The following is a 26,667-nucleotide window of genomic DNA, read 5'->3' on the forward strand; positions in this document are numbered from 1 at the left end:
AGCAAAAGCTCCAGGAAACATTTCTGCAACGAATGAATGAATGTTCATTCAAACCGGGGGAGGGGGAGCAGGCTCAAGAAGCATGTCCGTGTTAAGTTGCAAAGCTCTTGGGACAACACAGTAAGGCGCTCCTCCAGTGATGCATGTTATCAATCCCTAGAAACTGGCTTCGCCGTGCACGGGTTCGAATCCCGCGATCTCGGGCAAGTGACTTCACGTCTTTGTGCTTCAGTTCCCTCCCGCTCCCTCCTCAACCCGGCGGCGTGAGGCTTTGACAAGACACTCCTCCCTGGAGCTCTCGGAACACGTTGCCCGGGCCCACGGCGAGCACCGACCGGCCGGCCTGGATGATGTGTGGAGCAGCCGTCGGAGTCCCGAGTCCCGTCACCCTCGCGGTGCCGGCAGGGAGCTCGCGGGCGCCATGGCCGGGCAAGAGATCTATGACCCGGGTGAAGGATGCGATGTATCCAAGCAGCCGCAGGAGCCAGCGATCCCCACCGCCCGTACTTCTTTCTCTCTCTCTCTCAGGCGCGCGCCTCCTTCCCTCCCTCTACCCCGGCCTGCGGATCCGGCCGCGCTTCGGCTCAGCAGCGCCTCCCGCGACCCATCGCCGCCGCCGTAGCCGCCTGCGGCCCCTCCCCCGCGCGCCTGCGCCCGCCCCCCCCCCCCGCGCAGCCGGCGCCCGTCACGTGACGCGCCGTCAACCAATGGCGGGGTCGAGCCGCGGTCGGCGGCCGCCATTGCTGTCAGAGCGAGCGAACGAGCCCGGGGAGGGAGGAGAGAAGCGAGGCTGACTGGGGAGGAGGAGGAGGAGGAGAAGGAGGAGGAGGAGGAGAAGGAGGAGGGGGGGGGTGGGGGAGGAAGAGGAAGGAGGGGACGTCGCTCGGCTGCCGGGGTCGCCCGCTGGGCTTCGTCCGCACACCCCCCCCCCCTTCGCGAGTTCGCGCTCCACGGCGGCGACGACGGCGGCTCGGAGGCTCGCCTCTCCTGCTCTCCTCGCGCGCGGGGGCCCCCGGAGGGGGGGGAAGAGTCGGTGGCTGGAGATAAACAAGGCGGCGGCGGCAGCGGCGGCGGCTGAGGGAACAGCGAAGGCGGAGGAGGAGGAGGAAGAAGAAGAGCAGGAGGAGGAGGAGGAGGAGGAGGAGGCGGCGGCCGGCCCCGCAGCGCCAGCCCGAGAGGCAGCGGCGGCCCTGTGAAGAGGCGGGGACAGCGCCCCCAGCCGCCGCCGCCGCCGCCCCGAGCGGAGCAGGAAGGAGCCGCCGCCGCCGCCGCCGCGCGGCCGTCCGTCCGTCTCGGACCACCTCCTCCTCTCCTCCCCCCTCCCTCCTTTCCTCCCTCCCTCCCTCCCTCCCTCTTCTTCGGCCCGGGCCCGCCGTCCCTCCGGCTCGGCGTCGCTTCGGCGCCTCCCGCCGGCCCTCGCGCTCTCCTTCTCCTCCTCCTCCTCCTCCTGCGGCGGCGGCCTCACGCGCTCCCCCCTCTCGCCCCCCCACTCCCCTCCACCACCCCCCATCCCCGGCGAAGAGGCGCCGCCGCCGCCGCCGCTGCCGCCGCCCGGCCTGGCCCGGCCCGGCTCGGCCCTCGCTTCGCCTCGCCTCGGACGCCTCGTTCCGACATGCCCCGCTCTGGCGGCCGGGCTCGCGGAGGATCATGACTGCCGCAGCGAACTGGGTGGCGAACGGGGCGAGCTTGGAGGATTGTCACTCCAACCTCTTCTCGCTGGTGAGTAAACGGCGGAGGGTGGGTGGGTGGGTGTAGGGGGGTCGCTGCGGGGGGGGCTTAGGGGGGAGCCGGACGGCCGCGGTACTGTGTGTGTGTGTGTGTGTGTGTGTGTGTGTGTGTGTGTGTGTGTATGGGGGGGGGGGAAGAGCCGATCGGTATGCCGGGGCGGGCGCTAGAGAGGAAAGGAGAGAAGAAGAAGAAGAAGAAGAAGAAGGGGGGTGTCCCCGACCTCCGCCGCCGACCAACTTTCTCCTCCCGCCGCCGGGACGTCGCCCCTCCCTCGCCGCTCCCCGTCGGGTCCTCCTCCTCCTCTTCCCCCACCCCACCTCCTCCACCTCCTCCCCGGGTTTGGATCGTCTCGCCCTCGCCTTGGATCCCGTCCAGTGTTTATTTGGCTCTTTAAAAAAAAAAATCATTTGTGAGCCGCGGCGGCGGCGGCGCTGCTCGGCGTGGAATTTGCATGTGGAAGTCTCGGAGCTGCGGATTCGGGGTCGCACACTTCGAACGCCCACCCTCTGTTGCCATCACGCCCCTATTCCCTCCCCCCTTGCTTTCTTCCTTTTTTTTTTTTTTTTTTTTAATCCTCCTTTTCCTAAAGGGGGAAAAAATAATAACGTGCAAGGCTTTTCCTTGTGCTGCCCGCGCCCGCCTGGCTGGTCCAGCCCTTGTCGGATCGGCCGCTCGGCCCGCCTCGCCTTTTTGAATTTTTCTTTTTCTTTTTCTTCCCCACCCCCCTGTTGGTTATAAATTCCATAATGACACCTGCAGTCTCGCCCGAAAACACTTGATTGAGTGCGATTGTGTGAGCCAAGGACTTCTTGCACCCGAGGCTCCCGCGATTGTCCACGGGGACAGCCAGCCGCCAGCCTCTCCTCTCCCCGGAAAAGCCACAGCGCCGAGCGGACGGGAGGTGGAGAGAGCCTGTTCTTCTCTCTCCTCCTCTGGCTTTTTAGAAACTGTTCTCTCCGTCCTGCCGAGGAAATCCACATACACACACACACGCACGCACAACAGTGCTACAAGCTGGGCGGCTTGATAATATCGCTTTTATCTGCCTTCCCCTCCCTCTCCTCTCTGATAATTGACAACTTTTCCTTCGGATTTGCATCGCCTGCCTGCCTTCATCTTGAAGCATTTAGGGTGTCAATTGTTCTCGTGGAAGCCTGGCACCCGACGACTACGGCGGCGGCGACTAGATTCATCAAAATTAAAAATGCATAGGGCTCCAGCAAACTCTTTTTTTTTTTTTTTCTTTTTCTTCTTCCTGGCGGCGGCAGTGACATTTGGTGGTAAATGCCATCCTTGCTTTTTATTGGGTCGTATTACCTAGCTCTGAAAACATTCACGTTGTTAAACCTGGCGTTTAGGCTAATAATTGGAGAGCGCGGTCTTTAAATAAGTGCTTTGTGCTTGAGTTACTGGACGTAGAGCTATGTGCCAGCCCGGGAGAGTACGAATTTGTTTAAATATTGAGCAAAGATTTGTAAACAGATGTAAGATAATTATGTTTCCAGCGTAGAATATAATTGGAAAATTGGCTGAACGATTTATTTTATTTAGCCTTAAAAGAAAAACCCCAACTTATTTTAAGTTGTGTATCTATTTTGGGGGGGGGTGGTAGGAAAGCACTGCCTTTTTGAGATCCTGCGTTTTGCAAATTGTTTTCTGTAACCACTGCTGTAGATAGAAGCATTCTTCCGTCTTAATCCTTGTTTACACTGGATAAATAATTTAGTGTTCAAATTGTAATTAGTTACATTTAATTATGGGTGGCATGGATTCCTTTGAGACTGGCGGAGAAATACAAATTCTTGCCAACTTTATAAAGTGGAAGTGTGATTTTTCTAAAAAAATTATTTATGCAGATGAAATCAATCCAGGACTGTGACCTCCAAAGACTGAGTGACATAGTATCCTTGCTTCCTTCTACTACTGTAACATGAGAGTGATATTTTTTCCCCTCCAGCATTTCAATCCAGATACTTGGTTTTGAAATTCAATTATAAGTTGAGATTCTTCCTTTCAGTACTGTGATAACTTTCCCTTGATCTTCTGATAAGTGAGAAGAAAACTCCTTTGACTCTCCTTTTTTCTCTCCCAGCCTGTCATTTAGTATTAGGTTCAGGGATCTTCATAGCTCAGCAAACGTATTGATTAAGGGGTATTTACAATGGTTTTGTTTGGTGGCTGCTGACCACATTGACACTTTTACAGGTAATTAAAATAACCAAGTCAACCCATGTTAGTGAGGAGAGTTCCCAAATTACCGTATCATGCTGACTAGGGATGGCTTGTGTGTGTGTGTGTGTGTGTGTGTGTGTGTGTGTGTAATTTATATACAGTAAATTTTGTGAGAAAATGAAAGAATCTTCAGGATCACTTTGTTATCTTTCAAAACTTACTGGGATAATAGTGCTGTAGAGATAAGATGTTTGAAATTCCTTTGTGGACAGTTCTGTGAAAGATTCTGTGCTTTGATTTAGTAAAGGCTTGTGTGTTGGATATTTCTACTAAACCTCTTTAAAACAAGTAATTGATTTTTGAATAGATATTTAAATATAGTTGACTTTTTAGGTAGTAAAATTTTGAAATGCAGAAATGGTCAGGCTTATTTTTATTTTTTTGAGGTAGGGTCTCACTCTAGCCCACGCTGACCTGGAATTAACTATGTAGTCTCAGGCTGCCCTCTAACGCACCACAATCCTCCTACCTCTACTTATGTGGCCTGGGATTAAAGGCGTGTGCCACCATGATTGGCATGGCATCAGATTGATTGATTTTTTTTTTAAAGGACTATAGAATGTTAATATTCCCTAATACATAAAGGTGGGTAGGTGCTATTTAAAAGTTTTAAAATCAAATTGCTATTATGCTTTCTTTCATTCCAAATTGAGAAATTTTTCTAAAAATCATACAAAGCAGCATTCTAAAATATTGAAAATATTTTGCCGAAAGTACATTGTGTAGAATAGTTCTAAAGGAATTCAAAATAAAGTATGTTTTATGTAAGAACTCTAGGTACTTGGTAATCTCATGATATGTGTATATAAATTATACAGTTGTTTACTGTAGTTTGTTTTTTGAGCAAAGTAGCATTTCTAGAAAATGCAACTACATTCATATTGTAGATTGAAGTATAAGGTAAGAGATTGGTTTTGTGTATCACAGTGATCATTCACTTTGTTACATTGGAGTTGGTCATTATGGCTGAGCAAAGTTAGTTGAGCAATTAGGAACTTGAAGATTTTTTTCTAGTCTTGTTTTCTGACACTGCATAGCATTAAGTTTCCCATATTTTCTTTTCAACCTCCACCCCGTTTTCCTAACCTGTGACAAATGCCAAGTGTGTGTGTGGTAAGTTACTGTGTTCCTTACTCTCTGCTGTAGGATTTGAAGCCATTGCATTAAATTCATGCCTGGCTGTGCCTTTGTGACTCTAAACTGTGTTTCATGCTGTCTATCACATTTCCAGGTGACACATTCTTGTTATATATTCACTCACTTGTAATTTAGTCAAGTGTCAAACCCCCTGTTTAGAAAACATAACGCATGCTGTATGCACTTACCCCTGTGTTGTGGGAAGATGCATGATAATTTCAAGATGTAAGTGTTTCTTTATTTTTGTTTTTCTGTGACATAATGTGGAGAAAGTGATTTTGTGCCCTTTAGCTAAATGTAAGTAATGCACTCTGACTTGAGGGAGCCATTCTAATTCTTAGATGTTTGTACCACATTTCTCTTTCATTTGCCTAGAATCTTTCTGACTGTAGATAATTGGGTAATGATCTCAGATTCTCACTGAGTTAAAACACTTGTACACACATTAGTACTTATTTCCTGCTGAGGACCATTAATCTTATATTTGAAGTTTTTAAGGTAATCTGTTATTGACCTAATTTATTTTGCCTTACAATTTTTTTTCCAACAAAGAAAAGTTAATTGTAAATGTTGAAAATTTGAGATGTTGAAAACTTAGCACCATATAGGAAGTGCTGTCAGCTGAAAATGAGGATCAGTGAACCATTTCTCCAATTTTCAAAGTGCTGTAATACTACATACATTTTTTTCACTTCAGTTTACAATCTTGCTATTTAAAATAAATTTATATTTAAAGCATTTTATAACAGTTCATTTTCTTTAATGAAAATATTCACAATTTGCTAATGTGTTTTGTTTAGCATTTGTTGGTAGCACAGTATTACAGTATTTATATATTTTAATAGCAATAATTGCCATCCGCTAATAGTTGTCATATTAACCTCCAATTGCTAGTAAATATTTTTAAGTACATAATAGACAGCAATTTAAAGCACAGTGTAGCAGTTTACTGGACCATTTTAAAGAGCTGTTTGTACGTGTGATGAGTTCATAATTTTCAAGAGAAATAATGTACCTGAAACCTGTGTGCTCCCGATGTTCTGCATGCTCCTTGGGAGGAAGTTAGGGCTGGTTCCTTGTCTTTTCCTTTGTGAGAAGAATGGGAGGGTGTGTTTAGGACTGGAAGGCTCTTCTGAGTGGGTACCAGGTGCTTATAAAGGCTTATTGTCTTTGGGATACTCTGGCCACTTCTCATGAATAGATTAAATAGTTTACTTTGAAAAAATCTCTTAAAGCATTTTTTAAAATGTCATTAAGTTATAATCATGGCGTATATTAATTAGTGTGGGAAATTTATGGATCTTTTGTTTGCTGGTTAATGTAGCCTAGTTAATTGTTAGCTAATTCATTTAGGCACTTTTGGAGTTCTTCTCTACACTGAGATTAATAAAGTAGAGAAAATTGAGATAAAACTCTATTTCAGTGTAAATGATAATGTATCCGATTATCTGATTTTTTTTTATGAATAGTGGATTCAGCTATTAAAGGTTGATTCACACAGATTCTTTTGAAGCCTCTGATTTCAAGAGAAGACAGGGTAATGTTATTCTTTTATTTCAAAAATACTGATTTGTGTTTTTGTGAGAGAATACATTGATTTTTGTAGGAGCAGTATACTGAAAGATTAGATAAAACTTATGAAAATTAGTAATATGGTGGATCATTAATTGAGTCTAACTAGTGAGTTGTACATCACACCATTTACTAGAAGTGGAGAGAGATTTCAGCAACATTGCTGTTAGTATCATTTAAGACTCATTGTGTGGACATCTACTTTACAGACTGTTGGGTGGTGTGGTTACCCAAATTGCTATTTTGTCATTTTATACACATTTCTGTTGTAAGAAATTACATTCAAGGGATTGCATAGTGAGATAAATAGCTTAAAAATGTGCTTGTGGGGGATAGACAGATACACATACTGCACCCCCCACTCCACCCCAGATAAAACAGACTGACAAGTATTTGTTTCATAGGACTTGCTTTGAGTTTTAGATTTAGTGAATCAATATTTGTAATTTGTTTTTGGAATTTAGGACTTTCTTTTGCTCCCTTCTTGGCAATATTTAATGTTTATCTGATCCTATTGAGATAATTTTCTATTACAGTATATGCCTTCATTGTTCCTTTGAAAAATTTGAAGATATTAGCTTTGTTCTGTTTGGGGAATTCATTTCCTTACATAGGGGAGATAATATTTCATGAATCTTGGTAAATATTAGCATAAATGAGGAATTATAAACTCAGTCTGATTAGCATGAATGAAATATGTAAGCTTGTCCAATATTTGTTTAGTATAGTCAGTTGTGTACATCAGCATAGTTTTTTAGCTTTGCTAGAATTCATATAAATAGTTTTGAGGGTTTGTTAAGATGTGGTTGACTTTCATTTCAGAGAGACAGACAGGTCCCCTCCTGAACTCCATAGTTCTGCTAATTAAATTTAAGAGTGTATATCCTTGTAAGTTTCTGTAAGAGTCCTTCTTTTGGAAACTTTATCTTACTTGTCTTTATATTAACATGTCTTATGTTTGTTGAAGTGAGGGTTTCCTTTTTAAGCTAATAAATTGCCTTTTAGAGTACATTTAGCTTCTAATGTAAAAAAAAAAGAGGACATTTTTATTTCTACATGAAAATTAGGAGGATCAATTATGTTCACAGAAAACATCATTTCATTGGTGTCTCTATGCTCTACTTTATTATGCTGGTTTATTATGTATGTTTAAATGTTCATTTTTCTCATGGTCGAGGAGTTGTGGTAGAATCTTATTAAAACTGTAATTCCACTACTATGAAAAAGCAGAGTCTTGGCTGTCGGCTTTCTACATTCTGTACTGTTTTCAGGATAGTGAAATTCCATTGCTTTGAAAGGAACCTCCTCTGTTGATTATATTAAAATTTTATTTGTGTATTAAAAAATTTTTTTTGTTCATTATTTATTTATTTGAGAGTGACAGAGCGAGGAAGGCAGATAAGAGAGAATGAGCGCGCCAGGGCCTCCAGCCACTGCAAGTGAACTCCAGACTTGTGCGCCCCCTTGTACATCTGGCTAACGTGGGTCCTGGGGAATCCAGTCTTAACAGGGTCCTTAGGCTTCACAAGCAAGCACTTAACTGCTAAGCCATCTCTCCAGCCCTTATTTGTATATTTTGTACAGCTTAAATGATTGATGTAAGTTAACAAGTAGAGCAAGGTAAAGAAACTTTAGCCGGGCGTGGTGGCGCATGCCTTTAATCCCAGCACTCGGGAGGCAGAGGTAGGAGGATCGCCGTGAGTTCGAGGCTACCCTGAGACTACATAGTGAATTCCAGGTCAGCCTGAGCCAGAGTGAGACCCTACCTCGAAAAACCAAAAAAAAAAAAAGAAACTTTAGATAAATAATCTTCCTCCCTGCTTTCCTTCCCCCAATTAACTCCCTTTTTAAATTAAAAAAAAATTATGAGAGAGAGAAGAGAGAGGAGAGAGAGAATGGGCATGCCAGGGCCTCTAGCTACTACAAACTTCAGATGCATGTCCCACCTTGTGCACCTGGCTTACAGGAATCCTGGGGAATCAAACCTTCACAGGCAAGCGCCTTACCTGCTGAATTCTCTGTCCAGCCCCCCACCCCCCCTTTAATAGAAACTTGCTTGGAATTCACACTTGACCTAATTCTACTGCCTGAGCCTCTTGAGTATTGGAATTATTGGTGTGAGGGACTATGTATGCCCAGCTCATATTTCTGCCTTTTAAAATCTTCATTAAAGCTGGGCGTGGTGGTGCACGCCTTTAATCCCAGCACTCAGGAGGCAAAAGTAGGAGGATCACTTTGAGTTCAAGGCCACCCTGAGATTACATAGTGAACTCTAGGTCTGCCTGGGCTAGAGTGAGACCCTGTCTCAAAAAAAAAAAAAAAAAAAAAATCTTCATTAGATTATTTTCCTTTCCCTTTCTTTCCTTCCCTTTCCTCTTTTCGTTCTTGGTATGATCTGACTGTAGCCCAGGCTGACCTGGAGTTCACTATGTGGTCTCACTGTGGCCTTGAACTTGCAGTGATCCTTCTGCCTTTGCCCACCATCATTAGATTCTTTTGGCTATAATAATACATTCTCAATTTGTACTAATAAAATCCCTGCATTAATTTGCCATTTGACTTTTGTTTGGTATTAGAGGAAAACATTTGTTTCAAATATTTAATTATGAATTGAATTCTTAACATTGCTGACTGGGAATTAAAAAATGATAATATAATGGGTTATTAAACTTTATGAAAGTTTTTATTTTTATTTTTCAAGGTTTTTCGAGGTAGGGTTTCACTCTAGCTCAGGCTGTCCTGGAATTAACTATGTAGTCTCAGGGTGGCCTACCTCTGCTTCCCCTGCTGGTATTAAAGGGGTGCACCACCACGCCCAGCTAGATTTTATTTATTTATTTTGGGACAGAGTTGTACTATATAGCTAGGAGTGGCCTGGAACTTGCTTATGTAGACCAGGATGGCCTTGGAGCAGTCCTCCTGCCTCATCCTCAGTAGTGCTGGCATAATAGATGTGTGCCACCATGCCAGGCTTACTTATTTTAAAAACAAGCTCAAGTGACACCTGCCCTGTGATGCTTTCCCTGATGCCCACAGGCAGAACTAGTTGCTCATGCTCTTGATGAATAAATAAAATCCCTCCTTTCATGTACCTTGGAGAAGCAGATGAGCTTCAGTAGGGCAGTGACCCTGTCAAAATCATCTTTGCGCACTCACCACAGATAGGCTCTCATTCTGTTAGTTAAGTGGTTGACTGTTCTCTTCTCCTCAAGGGAGTTCTCAGTGCTTATTGGGGCTCTGATTATAAGTACAATTTATTTTTTCCTATTTACTTGACAGAGAGAAGGGGGGATAGGTACACCAGGGCCTCTAGCCACTGCAAATGAACTCCAGACTCATGTGCTCCCTTGTTCATCTGGCTAATGTGGGTCCTGGGCAATTGGACCGGGGTCCTTTGGCTTTGCAGGCAAACTCCTTAACTGCTAAGCCATCCATCCCTCCAGCCTATAAGTATGTTTTTTTTTTTTTAATTTTAATGTTTTTGGATGTTTAGCTCTGTGTTCTCAATATGTGTTATCCAGGCTGATGTACCATGGCTTGGCAGTGTTTGGATGAACTCTTGAGTGGTGGAAGAGAGACTGCTGATGAGATGTGTTCTCATTGTATCTCATAGGTGTGGGAATTTCTCTCATACTAGATTTTCTATGCTTGTTAAACTTTGAACCAGAATTCCTTCAGTTTCATCCTGTAAGCTGAACATGAGGACTTTTGCTCAACTGTCAAATACAAGATTCCTTTCTATGAGCTGTAGGCATAGAACTGGTAGCAGGGAAACTTGTATTTACAGTTTCTTAATAGCAACTGGGCAAATCAGCCTGGAGATATAAATTTGTGCCTCAGTTCCTTTGAATTTAGTGGAATATAAAAGGCAGGTGATGTAAAAAAATCATCTTGAGTGCCATTTAAGGAAAGCAATTTGGATGACTAAAGTTCTTTTCTAGGAAAGGACCTTGAGTAAATTACAACTTATAGTTAAGCAGGAAGTTGGAATGGTAAAGTGAGTTGTTTTAAGTGTAGCAGTTACAAGTATACTTGGTGTGTTTTGAGAAAGTACAAGACTATATTTTCCTCGTTTTGGGGGAAACTTCTCATATCAACCATGACAGAGAAGGAAAATCTACAAATTCATTTTTTAAGTGTTAACCTTTTTTTTCCCCCTAGGTAGGGTCTTGCTCTAGCTCAGGTCTACCTAGAATTCACTATGTAGTTTTCAGGTTCGCCTCAAACTCACAGGGATCCTCCTACCTGTCTCCAAAGGGCTGGGATTGAAGGTGTGCACCACCACGCCATGCAAGTGTTCATTTTTTCAAGCAAGAACCTTTAACCACCAAGCCATCTCTCTCCAGTCCCGAGTGCTGCTTTCCGTGTGTCTGTGATTTCTGGTTGTGTAGTATGTCTTTAACGTGTGGGAGAGTCTGCTGTAGCAACTCTGTTATAAGTGGCCGAGACTAGAATTTAACTGTGGAGTTTATACTGTTAATTCCACATTGCTCCAGAGAGCTCTTTGAACTTTAAATAGCAGTTCTATTAACATTTTGAGATTTGTCTTAGATTGTCAGAAATAGTACCTGATAAATATATTTTTCTTCTAAAGACCAAATCACATTTTGGTGTGTGTGTGTTCCAACTCTTATTGTTTTGAACAGCGAGGAGTTAACTACTGGGTAATTCTTTTTTGTATGTAATAACACAGCAGTATCTAAAAATATTTAGTCCTTGTTGAAGAAAGGAAAGCCCTCCCACAGATCTGATGTTTTTTTAAAAAAATTTTTATTAAGTCCTGTTGGCTATGAATGGTAGATGTTTATCCAGAAGTTTTGAATGCTGCACATAGGTGATCTCAGTAATGTTAGAAAAGACTAATTTGTAGTGTTTCTTTCATAGAGAGTCCTCCTTGACTTCTATTGCACACATGATGGTGAGTCCGTTTGCACTTGCACTGTACTTGGTGATGTGCTTGGAGCACTCAGACTACTGCTGGACTGTGTGGAGGCTGTTTACTGAAGATGCCACCTTCCCTTCACCTGCAGCTGGGCAATCAACTGGCACACCCGACTTTGCTTCCCTGCCTGGCAGTGAGAGAACTCCTGAGCTGTGTCTGTCCCCCAGTCAGTCTGAAAGCGGCTTGCACAGACAGTACAGAGATGCTCCCCTTGCTGAGCAGCATTTCCACAGTGATGATGAGACAGGCCCTCTCCTCCCCACTTCAGTTCTCTTGGCTGATTCCCTCTCATTAACATGTTGAGAACAGTGGCAGGTTCTGTGATGCCATCAGAAGAACGGTTTTGTGTTTATTTCCCTTTTAGCTCTTCTTTTCTCTTCTCACATCCCTGAGAGACAGGCTTTCTCTTTGCTCTTTTATGTGGTAAATGAGGACTTCTGAGGCCCAAGGAGATGAAAGGGGGTTTGGGGGTGAGATTGGACATGATAACCAAAAAACTAATATTTAGCAATGTTAATTTTTTGCATGATGTGTTTGAGAAGTTTAGGACATGTATAATTCATTTAGGAGTAATGTACATCAGAAATGATTAAAATCTAGCTTGTGCTTATCAAAGGCTAAGGAGTTGATGTGTGGGGAGAAGACCTACATGTACAATTTAATTTCTGAGATGCTATATGTCATGTCCAGAGGGAGAGATACATGGACTGCATAATGCCGCATAGCTAGAAAAAGACCAGCAGGGGGTTTAAAAGCTCATCTTGCAGGAGTGGATGTGAGGAGCGGGAGTGAGAAGGGCATTCTTTGGAAGTTCAGTTGACAGCTGAGGTTTCTTAGGACTTTTTTGCTAAGGTGGCATGTAGAATTTTAACTGCTGGTCCTCATTCTTGGCTTTCTTTTAAAACATAGTACCAAAATTCACTGAAATAGAATTTTTACTAGGTGGAAAATTTGAAGTGTGGGCAGGCTAATTTAGGTTAAGAAATGGATCAAATAATATCCAGCTTTCTAAAATAATTCAGTTCTGAATTTTAGGGAAACAGTGCTATATTGCACAAAATGCTAATAGCTAAGGTGACAAATATTTCAGAAACTGGACAGACGTGAATCTTAAACGAGCAGATGGGAAATGAAACTGAAGTGGGAGATAATCCAAGATGATATAGAAACTATTATGAGATATGAACTGAGGAAAAGCAAGTGTGTTAAGTGGTATTACATCTAATAAATGTGTCTTTCTAGGACTGCTCTCTTCCATAGACAATTAGAACCCTTCATACTTCACATTCTGTATATTCAAAACAAGTAAGGATTAGTTATGATTATTTCTTATGGAGCAAACCTGCCACTGTTCATAAATGTATATGGTACATGTAATGGAAAGATGATATAAATTTCTTTCTCCCATATAAAAGTAAACAAAAGGAATAATTGGAAATTTTAAAGGACAATTGTGGACTTAGACCAGGAGAGGTAAGGTGTGGCAGATAGACGAGGCTTGCCTAGGCTGACCTGGAATTCATTATGTAGTCTCAGGGTGGTCTCAAATTCATGGCTATCCTCTTACTTCTGCCTCCCAAGTGCTAGGATTAAAGATGTGTGCCACCATGCCTAGCTCTATATAGACAGTTTTGTTTGTTTGTTTTGTTTTGAGGTAGGATCTCATTCTAGTCCAGGGTGACCTGCAACTCACTATGTAGTCTCAGGGTGGCCTCAAACTCATGGTGATCCTCCTACCTCTGCTGGGATTAAAGGCATGTGCCACCACACCCAGCATTGTGTAGACAGTTTTATGTATATATATTTTTGTAATTTTCATATTGAAAAAGGGAGTTGACACTGGGTGTGATGGTGCACACCTTTATGTCCCGAAGGTCTCAGCACTCAGGCTACGGTAGGAGGAGCTCCTTGAGTTCTAGGCCAGCCTTTGAGGTCAGCCTGGATAGAATGAGACTCTGCCTCAAAAAAAAAGTATGGGGGAGGGATCGGAATCCTATAAAAATCTATCTTTCTTTCTTTGTTTTTTTTTTTTTGAGGTAGGATCTTGCTTTAGCCCAGGCATGGAATTCACTATGTATGTAGTCTCAGGGTGGCCCAAATTCAGGGCAGTCCTCCTACCTCTGCCTCCCAAGTGTGAGGATTAAAGGCATGCACGACCACACTCGGCTAAAAATGTGTGTTTTTTAAAAAAATTTTAATTTGGGGGGTGGTTTTGAGGTAGGGTCTTACTACTAGGCTGACCTGGAATTTACTATGCAGTCTCACGATGGCCTCGAATGCATGACGATTCTCTTACATCTGCCTCCAGAGTGTGTGCACCACCATACCCGGCTCTTTTTTCTCCTTTTATAAGCAGAGAGAGAGAAGAGAGACTGAATGGGAGCTCCAGGGCCTCCAGCTGTTTTAAATGAACTCCAGATGCATGTGCCACTTTGTGCATCTGGCTTTAAAAGGGCACTGGGGAATTGTACTTGAGTTTTTAGTCTTTGTAGGCAAGCACCATAACTGCTGAGTAATCCCTCCAGCCCCCAAAATATTTCGTATATAATCATAGGATAATAAATGTTCTATGAAAAATCAGTTATATTAATAATTACTGTAAACAAGTAGGAGTAATATATTTTTTTTTAATTCAGATTTCTGTAACACCTGAGCGTTTTAGCATTTAGAATTTATGCCAGAGCACAAACCTACATGTTATCTACTAAGGAATATAAATATTTATCCTATCATTCTAAGCTACAAGTTCTTAAGTGAAAGCTTGAATTACTCAGAACACAGTCTTTCAAAGTGTATCTGTTTACACAGATTGAATCAAGTGTCAAGATCCCAGAAGGACCCAGTTCATTAGTTGTCTATAAATTACTTGGGAGATATGAATTCAAGTTTATTTCCTTGGTATTTGGAGGTATGGTGGTGGAACTGAGCTTTGCTACCCAGACAGATGGTGCCAGTTTTCAAATCTGTCTGCAAGATCTTTTAACATTTAATTAAATAGTGGAATGATTCTCATGAGAACCCATACTTTGAATGTGTAAGCTAATAAACTGGCTTCTTTAGTAAATTTTTAAAATTTAATTTGAAGTAGAAACATTTACTTGTATTAGGAAATTTTTCTAATGAATCTAACAAGATGAGTAGCTTGTGTGGTAGTGTGTATGATAACCTCAAGGAATAATCTACATTGAAAAATGAGTAGGATTCACTAAGGTAGTCAGTCATTTATCATATAGTGGATTTTTAAGAAATATTTTTATTTATTTATTTGAGAGAGAAAGAGGGGGGAGGGAAGGGGAAAGGGAGAGGGAGAGAATGGGCATGCCAGGGCCTCCAGCCACTGCAGACGAACTCCAGACACATGTGCCCCCCTGTGCATCTGTCTAATGTGGATTCTGGGGAATCAAACCTGGGTCCTTTGACTTTGCAGGCAAACACCTTAACTGCTAAGCCATCTCTCCAGCCGTAATGTAATGGACTTTTAAAAATTGTTTAAAATTAATTAATTAATTAATTTATTTATTTATATGCAGAGAGAGATAGAAGAGATACTGAATAAGAATGGTCTTAGAACTCCAACATGTGTGCCACCTTATGCTCATGTGTGACCTTGTGTGCTTGTATCACCTTGTGAATCTGGTTTACATGGGATCTGAAAATTTGAACATGAGTCTTTAGGATTCGCAGGCAAGTGCCTTAGCCACTAAGCCAGCTATCTCTACAATCCCTTGGATCTACTTTTTTGCCAAACTTAAAAAAAATTTTTTTAGTTATTTATTTACTTATTTGGTGGCGAGGGGGGGGGGTTCAGCGGACAGGAAGCAGGTAGAAAGAATGGGTGTACCGGGTCCTCCAGCCACTGCAGATGAATTCCAGACACATGTGCCACCCTGTGCATTTAGCTTATGTGGGTACTGGGAATGTCGCTTAGCCCAGGCTGACCTGGAATTCACTGTGTAGTCTCAGGGTGGCCTTGATAAACTCATGGCACTTCTAGTACTTCTTCCTGAGTGCTGAGTGTGAGTCACCATACCTGGATTGGAACTGAAACATTTTATTTTATTTTAGGGTTTCATTCTAGCCCAGGCTGACCTGGAATTCCCTGTGTAGTCTCAGGGTGGCCTTGAATTCATGGCAATCCTACCTCTGCCTTCTAAGTGTTGGGATTAAAGGTGTATGCCACTACACCCAGCTTTTGAAATATTTTATTTAGAGAGAGAGAGAGAGATTGAGAATGGGCGTGCCAGGGCCTCCAGTGACTGCAAACAAATTCCAGACACATGCGCCCCTAGTGCATATATGGCTTATGTGGGACCTGGGGAATCGTACCTGTGTTTGTAGCCTTCACAGGCGAGTACCTTAACCACTAATCCATCTTTCCAGCCCAGAGTGGCAATATTTTAAACAGCCTACGTAGTGTCCATGTTCTCTAGATGTAGCTTGCTTTCTTCTTCTTCTTCTTCTTTTTTTTCTGTTTAGGTAGGGTTTTTACTCTAGTCCAAGCTGACCTGGAATTTACTATGTAGTCTCAGGGTGCCCTTGAACTCAGTGGTGATCCTCCCACCTCTGCCTCCCAAAGGCATGCACCACCATGCTGCCAGCATGCTGCCACACCCGGGCTGGATGTAGCTTTCTTTAGCTGTTGTGTTGTGTAAACATTTGATTTGGTGATAATATTGTATTATTGGGATGGACACATTTATTGTTTGCATAAGTGTGTAAATAATGTACCAGTAGATTTGAAACAGCATTTCTAGGCCTCATTGGAAATAATTTTCTTACTCTCGTGTAAAAGCCATTCTTCACTAGTTGGGAGATCAGACTAAAAGGTGACGCTTGAAGCCAGGCTGGATGATAGGAAGAAGCTGGAAGTTAATTCTGTGTGCCAAGCGGAAGTCTGAAGGGTTTTAGGAACTTTGCCTTTGTAGGAATGGGTTGTGAAGAGAGGTGGTATTTGTTAGGACCACAGTTAGTTTTGCAAGGAAGCCCATTCTGACGTGGGTTCCTTGTCACTCCTACCACATGCTCTTTGCTCCTTTAGCACCTAGTGTTCTGATTGTACTACAGGGTTGTACTCATTTTGCCAGGTCATTTTTTTCTATCCCAGGCTGACCTAGAGCTCAGTCACTAGCCCTAGGCTGTGCCCAAATTAAGTGATCCTCCTGCTTCTGCCTCTCCAGTGCTGGGATTAAAGGTATGCACCACCATGCTGGGCTTCATAGGCCATTTTTTAAAATATTTTTTTTGTTCATATTTATTTATTTATTTGTTTATTTTGAGAGCAACACAGAGAGAGAGAGAGATAGATAGGTAGATAGATAGATAGATAAAGACAGAGCGAGCGTGCGTGCGCCAGGGCCTCCAGCTACTGCAAACGAACTCCAGACACGTGCGCCCCCTTGTGCATCTGGCTAACATGGGTCCTGGGGATTCGAGCCTCGAACTGGGGGGCCTTAGGTTTCACAGGCAAGCGCTTAACCACTAAGCCATCTCTCCAGCCCTCGTAGGCCATTTTTGCCTCACACCCTGGTACAGCTTTCCTTCTTCCCTCCCATCCATCTCCTCTCAGCATGTTCCCAGTCCCTGGGCTTTGACGTTGCAGCTCCATGTCTCAGTCAAGCGCCTAATGTACATACACATTTCAGGACTTGTGGTGTAATCTCTGGTGTGGTAGGGACCCTGTGCCATGGTTCCGAGTGCTCTTAGGGGCCCCCGTGTGTGCTGCCATTGTTGGTAGGTTATAAATTCATTCAACCTTCCCGGGTGGGCAGATGTTTCACGTGACTACTATGCAGCCGGGGCTGGCTTTCCTGTACTTACCCTGTTGAACTTCTTTCCAGGTGAGGCAGTATGAATGAAATACAAAATATTTTCATGAAATAAAACTTACAGCTGAATGTCGTGGCTGGCACACGCCTTTAATCCCAGCACTTGGGAGGTAGATGTAGGAGGATTACTATCAGTTCCAGGCCACCTTGAGACTTAAATACATAGTGAATTCCAAGTCAGCCTGGGCTAGAGCAGACCCTACTTTTGGAAAACAACAACAACAACAAAACACTTCCAAGGAACTGAAAGTATAGAACATCGACCATCTTAGCTAGTCCATTATATCACGTTCACCACCCTTCTGTACTTGTTAGTGGGCACTTTGGTACAGAGATGGACTTAGATTATGAATAGATTTTTTTTTTTTGGGGGGGGAGGTAGGGTGTCACTCTAGCTCAGGCTGACCTGGAACTCACTATATAGTCTCAGGGTGGCCTTGAACTCATGGCGATACTCCTACCTCTGCCTCCCAAGTGCTGGGATTAGAGTGCTGGGATTAAAGGCGTGCTACACCATGCCCAGCTCGTAAATAGAATTCCTTATTCAGCTATACTTACATACGTAGTTTCCATGTGGTTACAATTTTCATAATTATAATTTTAAAGGACAGTTATTTCTTTTATAAATTAAATAAGATTATGTTATTAGCCTCAGATTTAAGCAATATGGAAGTGTCTGATATAAAACATGGAAAGGTAACCACCAGTAGTTTTAATTTGTATTATTCCTGTATTTTCCTTACACACATCTCTGTGTGTCTATATATACAGCTTCAGAATTGTTTTATTAGATGTTGAATGTATAAAACTAGTATATATCAACACACATAAGATAAAGAATCACAGTACAGGGGCTGGCGGATGGCTTAGCAGTTAAGGCGTTTGCCTGCAAAGCCAAAGGACCCAGGTTTGATTCCCCAGGACCCACTTTAGCCAGATGCACAAGGGAGAGCACGCATCTGGAGTTCATTTGCAGTGGCTGGAGGCCCTGGTATATGTGCTTTCTCTGTCTCTCTCTCCCTCCTTCTTTCTCTCTCAAGCAAATAAATAAAAAATTAAATATTAAAAAATCACAATGGTGTGAACACCTATATATCTTAACATCCAACTTCAGAAAAAGAACATTTGGCATTTATACTCTTATTTCTGTTCTTCCCACCCCTTCAGAGCTAAAGCTAACTTGCCCCTGAGTTTTATGATTATTATTTCCTGGATAAAAAGTATGTATGTGTTTGCACATGGTGTGTGAGGGGCACACCGTGATCTCTTGCCTCTGTAAACAATCCCAGCTGCTTGTGCCACTTTCCTCGTTTGTAGTCAGAAGCGCTGCTGTTGTGCCACAAGACCCACTTTCTGCATTTGGCTTTTCATGGGTGCTAGGGACTTGAACCCTGGCAGACAGGCTCTGCAAGCAAGTGCCTTCAACTGCTGAGCCATTTCCCCAGCTACATTTTGTGGTATTTAAGGAGCGTTTTGTGGGCTGGAGAGATGGCTTTAGCTGTTAAGGCATTTATGTGCAAAGCCTAATGATTAAGGTTCAAGTCTTTCTCTTGAGTGCTAGGAGTAAATGCATGCGCCACATGCCTTGATTTTTATTTTTCCCCTTTTTGGTTTTTTGAGGTAGTGTCTCACTTTAGCCATCTTCCTATACCTGTCTCCTGAATGTTGGGGTTAAAGGTGTGCGCTACAACACCAGGTAAATTTGATTTTTTTTTTTAAATGTAGGCCAGACACCATTTGACAGGTGCCATTTTTTAAAATAGTTTATTTTTATTTATTTGACAGAGGAGAGAGAGAGAATGAGAATGGGCATACCAGAGACTCCAGCTAATGCAAACTAACTCCAGTTGCATGTGCCCCTTTGTGCATCTGGCTAATGTGATCCTGGGGAATTGAACCTGGATGCTTTGGCTTTGTAGGCAAATGCCTTAACCACTAAACCATCCCTTGAGCCCAAATCTGATTTTTGTATTTTATTTTATTTATTTATTTATTTTATTTTTTAAATTTATTTGAGAGTGACAGACACAGAGAGAAAGACAGATAGAGGGAGAGAGAGAGAATGGGCGCGCCAGGGCTTCCAGCCTCTGCAAACGAACTCCAGACGCGTGCGCCCCCTTGTGTATCTGGCTAACGTGGGACTGGGGAACCGAGCCTCGAACCGGGGTCCTTAGGCTTCACAGGCAAGCGCTTAACTGCTAAGCCATCTCTTCAGCCCTGATTTTTTTTTTTAATTTTTTTTTGGTTCATATTTATTTATTTATTTATTTGAGAGCGACAGATAGAGAAAGAAAGAGGCAGATAGAGAGAAAGAGAGAATGGGCATGCATGGCCTCCAGCCACTGCAAACAAACTCCAGACGCGTGCGCCCCCTTGTACATCTGGCAAACATGGGTCCTGGAGGAGCCTCGAACCAGGGTCCTTAGGCTTCACAGGCAAGCGCTTAACCATTAAGCCATCTCTCCAGCCCCTGATTTTTTTTTTTTTTTTTTAATAAATAGAAATACTGTGTTCTTGTGCAAGGTTGCTTTTTTTTTTTTGTTTGTTTGTTTTAGTTCTGAATTGTGTTGCAGGTAAATTTAATAGTAACTCAGGGCACTGGCATTGAAGATGGACAGATTTGTAGCTTTAGAAACTATGGGGGAAGGGTGAGTGTCCACCTCCTGAAGCATGCTTTTTTGCACCTAACACTTTTTTTTGATGTTGAGTCTCACTGTAGTCCAGGCTGACCTGAAATTCACTATCTAGTCTCAGGGTGGCCTGGAACTCATGTCAAAACTACCCAAGCCTCCCAAGTGCTGGGATTAAAGGTGTGCACCACATGCCCAGTTTATACTTAACACTCCTGAAATATTCTTATGGGAGACGATTTAGACATTCTTCTTTCTTTCCTATTTTTATGAACAGGTACATCAATTTTCCTAAGTCATATGTACTGCTGTTTGCTTAACCATCTACGATGAGGAACATTAAGAATTTTTCAGCTTCTTTTGCTTGAATACTAGCTATGCAGCAAATTTTTATAGTTATAGCTATAAAATCTTTAAAAAAGATGGTACTGGGTAATATGTAATTCCTATTTTTGTATTCTTGCAGATAATTGGGACATTTTCTTTTTCCTTCATTCATCCTTCCTTCCTTCCTGTCTTTCTTATTATTTTTTAGAGAGTGAGGGAAGGGAGTGAATTGGGTCACTAGGGCCATCAGCCACTACAGTTGAACTCCAGATGCGTGTGCTCCTTGTGCACATGTGTGGCCATTGTGTGCTTATGTAACTGTGTGTCTGACTTATGTGGGACCTGGAGAGTCTAACATGAGTCCTTAGGCTTCATAGGCAAGCACCTTAACCACTATTCCATCTCTCCAGCCCTGGAACTCATTTAGTTCTTTAAAATATTTACTTGCAAGCAGAGAGATAGAGATAGAGATGGAGAGGGAGAGAAAATGGGCACACCAGGGCCTATAGCGACGGCAAAGGAACTCTAGACGCATCATCTGTCTTACGTGGCTCCTGGGTCCTTTGGTTTTGCAGGCAAACACCTTAGCCACTAAGCCATTTCTGCAGCACTCTGGAACTTGTTCTTTGCTGTTATAAATGAAATGTATCTTTGAGTGCATGAATATGGATATGTGGAGGTCAGGAAAATCTTGAGAGTGTCCTTGCCTTCCACTTTTAGGCAGAATCTTATTCACTGTTGGCTTTGGTTAGGCCAGCAGGCCCATGGTCTTCCATGGGACTCTTCCTGTCTCAGCCTCCCAACTGCCATAGGTCTGCTAGGATTACAGACACCTGCTAGACACCAGGCTTTTGATGTGGGTTTTAGGGACCCGGACTCTCACCTATATAGCATGCACTTTATCCATTGAACCATCTCCCAACCCCATATCTGTTTTTTGATTTTTCATTTTGATTTCTAGTGATACTATGATCTTTTTCTTTTTGGTTTTTGAAGGTAGGATCTTGCCCAGGCTTACCTGAATTCACTATATAGTCTCAGGCTGGCCTCTGACTCATGGCAATCCTCCTACCTCTCTCTGCCTCCTGAGTGCTGAGACTAAAGGCATGTGCTGCCATGCCCAGGAACTTTTTTTTTTTAAACATTTATATAAGAGTAAAGATTTCTTCTGAGTTTTCTTATTTTTCAAAAGTATAACTCTCTTTAATTCTAGCACTCTGGAGACAGAGGTAGGAGGATCACAGTAGAATCCAGGCCATCCTGAACAAAAAATGTTAAATCTCTGAAAAGAATTTTCTTTTATAGCTGGGTGTGGTGGCGCATGCCTTTAATCCCAGCACTAGGGAGGTAGAGGTAGGAGGATCGCCATGTGTTTGAGGCTGCTCTGAAATGACATAGTGAATTCCTGGTCAGCCTGGACCAGAGTGAGTCCCTACTTTGAAAAACCAAAAAAAAAAAAAAATTTGTTTTTTTCTTTACTAAATTTCTGGAGCTCACATCTTCCTCCAGAGCTTTTGCTATTGCAGAAAAGAACTGTGCTTCAGGCCTGGTATTTGTTAGCCATTTCTCATGTAATACCCACAAGTGGTATGAGCTATTCCTATTCTCAGAAAATCAAAGCAAGAAGTTTAAGTAACTTGTGCAGGGTCACATTGGTGTCAGGTACCTTGACTTCACTTCTGAGTAGTGTGCCTCACTCTTAACTCAGGCTGACCTGGAATTCACTGTGTCATCAGTGTGGCCTCGAACTCACGGTAATCCTCCTACCTCTGCCTCCCGAGTGCTGGGATTAAAGGTGTGCGTCACCACGTCTGGCTCTTCCAAGTCCCCTTTAGGACTTCAGTGAAAACTAGTGATCCCAGACATTATTGGTCTCATTCTTTCTGAGCCTTTAAAAATTAACAGCTGTAGACCATATAATTTAGTACAAGCATGAAGGTAGAAGTCACTGGAGCATATAAATTCGCTTGAGATTAATGGAGTGATAATACAGTTTACATTTTTTAAAGTTTCATCAGAGATTAATGGAGGAATAATGCAGTTTAAGATTTCTTCATACTGATAGGGTAATAGTTTTTTTCTTAGACTACTTTGTTATAAATTGAAGAATAATTTAGAAGGTGAAGAGTTAGTATAGCTTACTGCTTTTGTTGATGACTGAAGAAGGCAAAACCACTTTACCAAGAGTCATAGTTTTTAGAAGTAAAGTTATTCAGGTACTTGTATCAAAAATGATTTATTTTAAGCTAGGCATGGTAACACATGCCTTTAATCCCAGCACTTGGGAGGCAGAGGTAGGAGGATCCCACACTGAGACAACATAGTGACTTCCAGGTTTGCCTGGGTTGGAGCAAGGTCCTACCTCGGAAAACAACACACACAAAAAAATTTAGCAACACATTCTTGTACTTTTTCAAAATAGATAAATAGCTTAAATGTGAAAATGAAGGTTTTTTTTTTTTTTTCCTCCACATTGTCCTGGAATTCACTATGTTGTCTCAGGGTGGCCTCGAGTTCACAGTGATCCTCCTATCTCTGCCTTCTGAGTTCTGGGATTAAAAGCATGTGCCACCATGCCCGACAAAATGAAGAATTTTAAAAAATATATTTTTACTTTAAAATTTTAAAAAGTATATTTAATTGATAGAAAGGGGAATGGGTGGCCTAGGGCCTCTAGCCACTGCAAATGAACTCTAGGTGCATGTGCCCCCTTGTTGCATTACATGAGTCCTGGAGAATTGAACCAGGATCCTTTGGCTTTGCAGGCAAACACCTTACCTGCTAAGCCATTTCTCCAGCCCTACTTTTTTTTAAAAATGTTTTTAAATTTTTATTTATTTATTTATTTGAGAGTCACAGAAAGAGAAAGAGGGAGGGAGGGGGAGAGAGAGAGAATGGGCGCTCCAGGGTCTCCAGCCACTGCAAACGAACTTCAGTTGTGTGCGCCCCCTTGTGCATCTGGCTAACGTGGGTCCTTGGGGAATCGAGTCTCGAACCAGGGTTCTTAGGCTTCACAGGCAAGTGCTTAACCACTAAACCATCTCTCCGGCCCCCAGCCCTACTTTGTAAAATTTTTAATTTTATATATATATATATTTTTTATTTGAGAGAAAAAAGAATGAATATGGGCATGCCAGGCCTGTGCTACTACAAATGAACTCCAGATGAATGTGTCACCACCCTGTGCATCTGACTTTATATGGAACTGGGGAATTGAACCTGAGTCCTTGGGCTTGGCTGGCAAGCACCCTAACTGCTAGGCCATCTATCTAGACTTCTAGAATATTTTTATTTTTAACTTACGAATTCTTTTTTTTTTTTTTTCCCCCAAGGTACTGTTTTGCTGTAGCCCCGGCTGACTTGGAATTCACTATGTAGTTTCAGGCTGACTTCAAACTCACAGTGATTGTTCTACCTCTGTCTCCACAGTGCTGGGATTAAAGGCATACACCACCATGCCCAGCTTACTTTTTGGTTTTTTTGAAGCAGGGTCTCACATGAGCCCAGGCTGACCTAGACTTTAGTCCCAGGCTGACTTTGAACTCGCACTGCCTTCGTAGTGCTGGATTTTTAGTAGTGTGCAATACCGTATCCAATAGTAGGGTTTATTTTACTTATGTGTGCTAGTGTGCTTGTGTCAGTGTGTGCACGCATGTGTGTATGTATAAGCCAAAAGATAACTTCAGGTGTTGTTTCTTTGATGCCATCCACTTTAAAAAAAATTTTTTTTTAAATTTTTATTAGCATTTTCCATGATTATAAAAAAAATCCCATGTGAATTCCCCCCCCCCTTTCTCCTTTGAAATTCCATTCTCCATCATATTACCTTTTTTTCTTTCCTTGGTTTTCAAGGTAGGGTCTTGCTCTAGCTCAGGGTGACCAGGAATTCACTGAGTAGTCTCAGGGTGGCCTTGAACTCATGGCAATCCTCATACTTCTGTGTCCCAAGTTCAGGGGTTAAAGACTTGTGCCACCACGTCGGGTTCTGTTTAGAGGCAGGGTCTCTCAGTGGCCTGGAACTCAACAGGTAGGCTATAATGACTGCACTGGTATTGGCCCTCGACTGTGCTGGGGTCACAAGGGGTGTGTTACCACACCCAACTTCTTGTGCTTGAATTCTGGTGATCCTCTTGTATGCATTTTACTAGTTGAGCGCTCTCTCCAGCCCTCATTGATGGGTTTTGCATATTTAACATGCTTTACATACCAGACAAACATTAGGATTCTGATATATCCCCTTGGGTAGGTATTGTTAGCTTTAGTGTGTATTAATTATCTTGTTCATCTGTGTTCCTAAAGTGTAGGACCATGTAGATTCTACATGTGCAGCAATCCTTCTTCGTCTTAATATTGGTTGTTTCATTTCTTTCTCATGATTTACTTTGGTGAAAATGTTAGGTTTATTCTTTGTTTTGCTTTTTTGTGGCAGTGTCTGATTCCAGCTCAGGTTGACCTGGAGCTCACTCTGTTTTTTATATTTTACTTATTCTGTTTTCTACATTATTTCCTTCTATTTGCTCTTGACTTAATTTATTCTTACATCGTTCCTAATGATAGAATCTTAGAGTGATGGTTTTATGCCCATTTAATATAAGTATTTAAGATATTTACTTGAGAGTGATAGAAAGAGGCGTGGGGGATGTGACTGAATGAATGGATGGTGCAGCCGGGCCTCTTGCCACTGTAACCTAACTCCAGACCCATCTGTCACCTTGTACATCTGGTTTTATATGGTACTGGGGAAAGGAACTTGGGTCATTAAGCTTTGCAGGCAACTGCCTTAACTGCTGAGCTATCTCTCCAGCCCCAGAGATTTTAAATCTTTTTTTTTTTAAATTTTTTTTCGTTTATTTATTTCTTTGAGAGCGAGAGACAGAGAAAGAGGCAGATAGAGAGAAAGAGAGAGAATGGGCGTGCCAGGGCTTTTAGTCTCTGCAAATGAATTCCAGATGCGTGCGCCCCCTTGTGCATCTGGCTAACATGGGTCCTGGGTAATCGAGCCTCGAACTGGGGTCCTTAGGCTTCACAGGCCAGCACTTAAACCGCTAAGCCATCTCTCCAGCCCAGAGATTTTAATTCTTAAAAATACATTGGTGTTTGTTTCACAGCTCAGCATATGATTTTTCTTGGTGGATGCTTTATGTACATTGAAAAATCAGTTTATTGTGCTGTTGTTGGTGTGATGTTTATAAATGTCAGTTTGACTTTGTTGGTTGACAGTGTTGCTCCGGTTTTCTGTATCCTTATTGATTTTCTGTCTGTTTCTATTGGTAGAGGAAGACTATTAGAATTTTCAGTTGTAATTCTGGTTTTGTCTGTTTCTACTGTTAGGTATATCAGTTTTTGTTTCATGTATTTTGAAGCAATTGTTAGATGTCTACTCATTTGAGATTTTCTTTTTTGTCAAGGTAGGGTCTCACTGTAGCCCAGGCTGACTTGGAAATCACTCTGTAGTCTCAGGTTGGCCTCAGAAGTGCTGAGATTAAAGATGTGCCATCACACCTGGCAGGGTGTTGCAGACCGTTTGCATTGCTGGTAGACATCACCCAACCAAGAGCAGCTTCTGGGAAAAAGGTTTATGTTGGCTTAGAGTCTTGAGGGGAAACTCCATGATGGCAGGGAAAATGGTGGCATGAACGGAGGGTGGACATCACCCCCTGGCCAACATAAGGTGGACAATAGCAACAGGAGAGTGTGCCAAGTACTGACTTGGGGAAACTGGCTATAACACCCATAAGCCCACCCTAACACTACACTCCTTGCAGGAGGCATTAATTCCCAAATATCCATCAGCTGGGAACCTAGCATTCAGAACACCTAAGTTTATGGGGGACCCCTGAATCAAACCACCACACAGGGTATCTTTTTTTCTGTCCTTTTACTGTAAACCTAAGTTAAAAGTTATAAGTAAAGACCATTTTTTTCTTGTAGGTGATTTAGAGTTGGGTCTTCTTTTGTGTGTGACATGTGAATTTCTTTGTGTGCATGTGTATGACACTGGAGGTTTCTTACTTGTGCTGCTTTCTTTTTTTTTTTTTTGAGGGGGTTGGGAACTTTAATATATGAACACTGTAATTTGGTCGTGTTTCCAACATGTCCTCTTTATCCCCTTTTCCTTGCCCCCAGTCTATTGAGAACCCTCCTCTTCTTTTTAATATATATATTTAAATTTATTTATTTGAGAGAGGCAGATAGAGAGGATGGGCACACCAGGGCTTCCAGCCAACTAACTGCAAACAGACTCCGGACGCATGTACCACCTAGTGCATCTGGC

General features: G+C 42.7%; 1 protein-coding gene across 2 annotated transcripts in view; it reads left to right on the forward strand.

Annotated features, from left to right (window-relative positions):
* Positions 1 to 1,581: 1,581 nt before the first annotated feature.
* Positions 1,582 to 26,667, forward strand: part of Med13l (mediator complex subunit 13L) — a 276,451-nt gene continuing 251,365 nt past the window's right edge. For both annotated transcript variants that reach the window (XM_045133163.1, XM_045133164.1), the window contains exon 1: positions 1,582 to 1,719. In XM_045133163.1, coding sequence (XP_044989098.1) covers positions 1,648 to 1,719 — 72 coding nt within the window. In that variant the 5' untranslated portion in view covers positions 1,582 to 1,647. The remainder of the gene's footprint in view (positions 1,720 to 26,667) is intronic.

This window comes from Jaculus jaculus, chromosome 13 (genome assembly GCF_020740685.1).
Source record: "Jaculus jaculus isolate mJacJac1 chromosome 13, mJacJac1.mat.Y.cur, whole genome shotgun sequence".
Lineage (NCBI taxonomy): Eukaryota > Metazoa > Chordata > Mammalia > Rodentia > Dipodidae > Jaculus > Jaculus jaculus.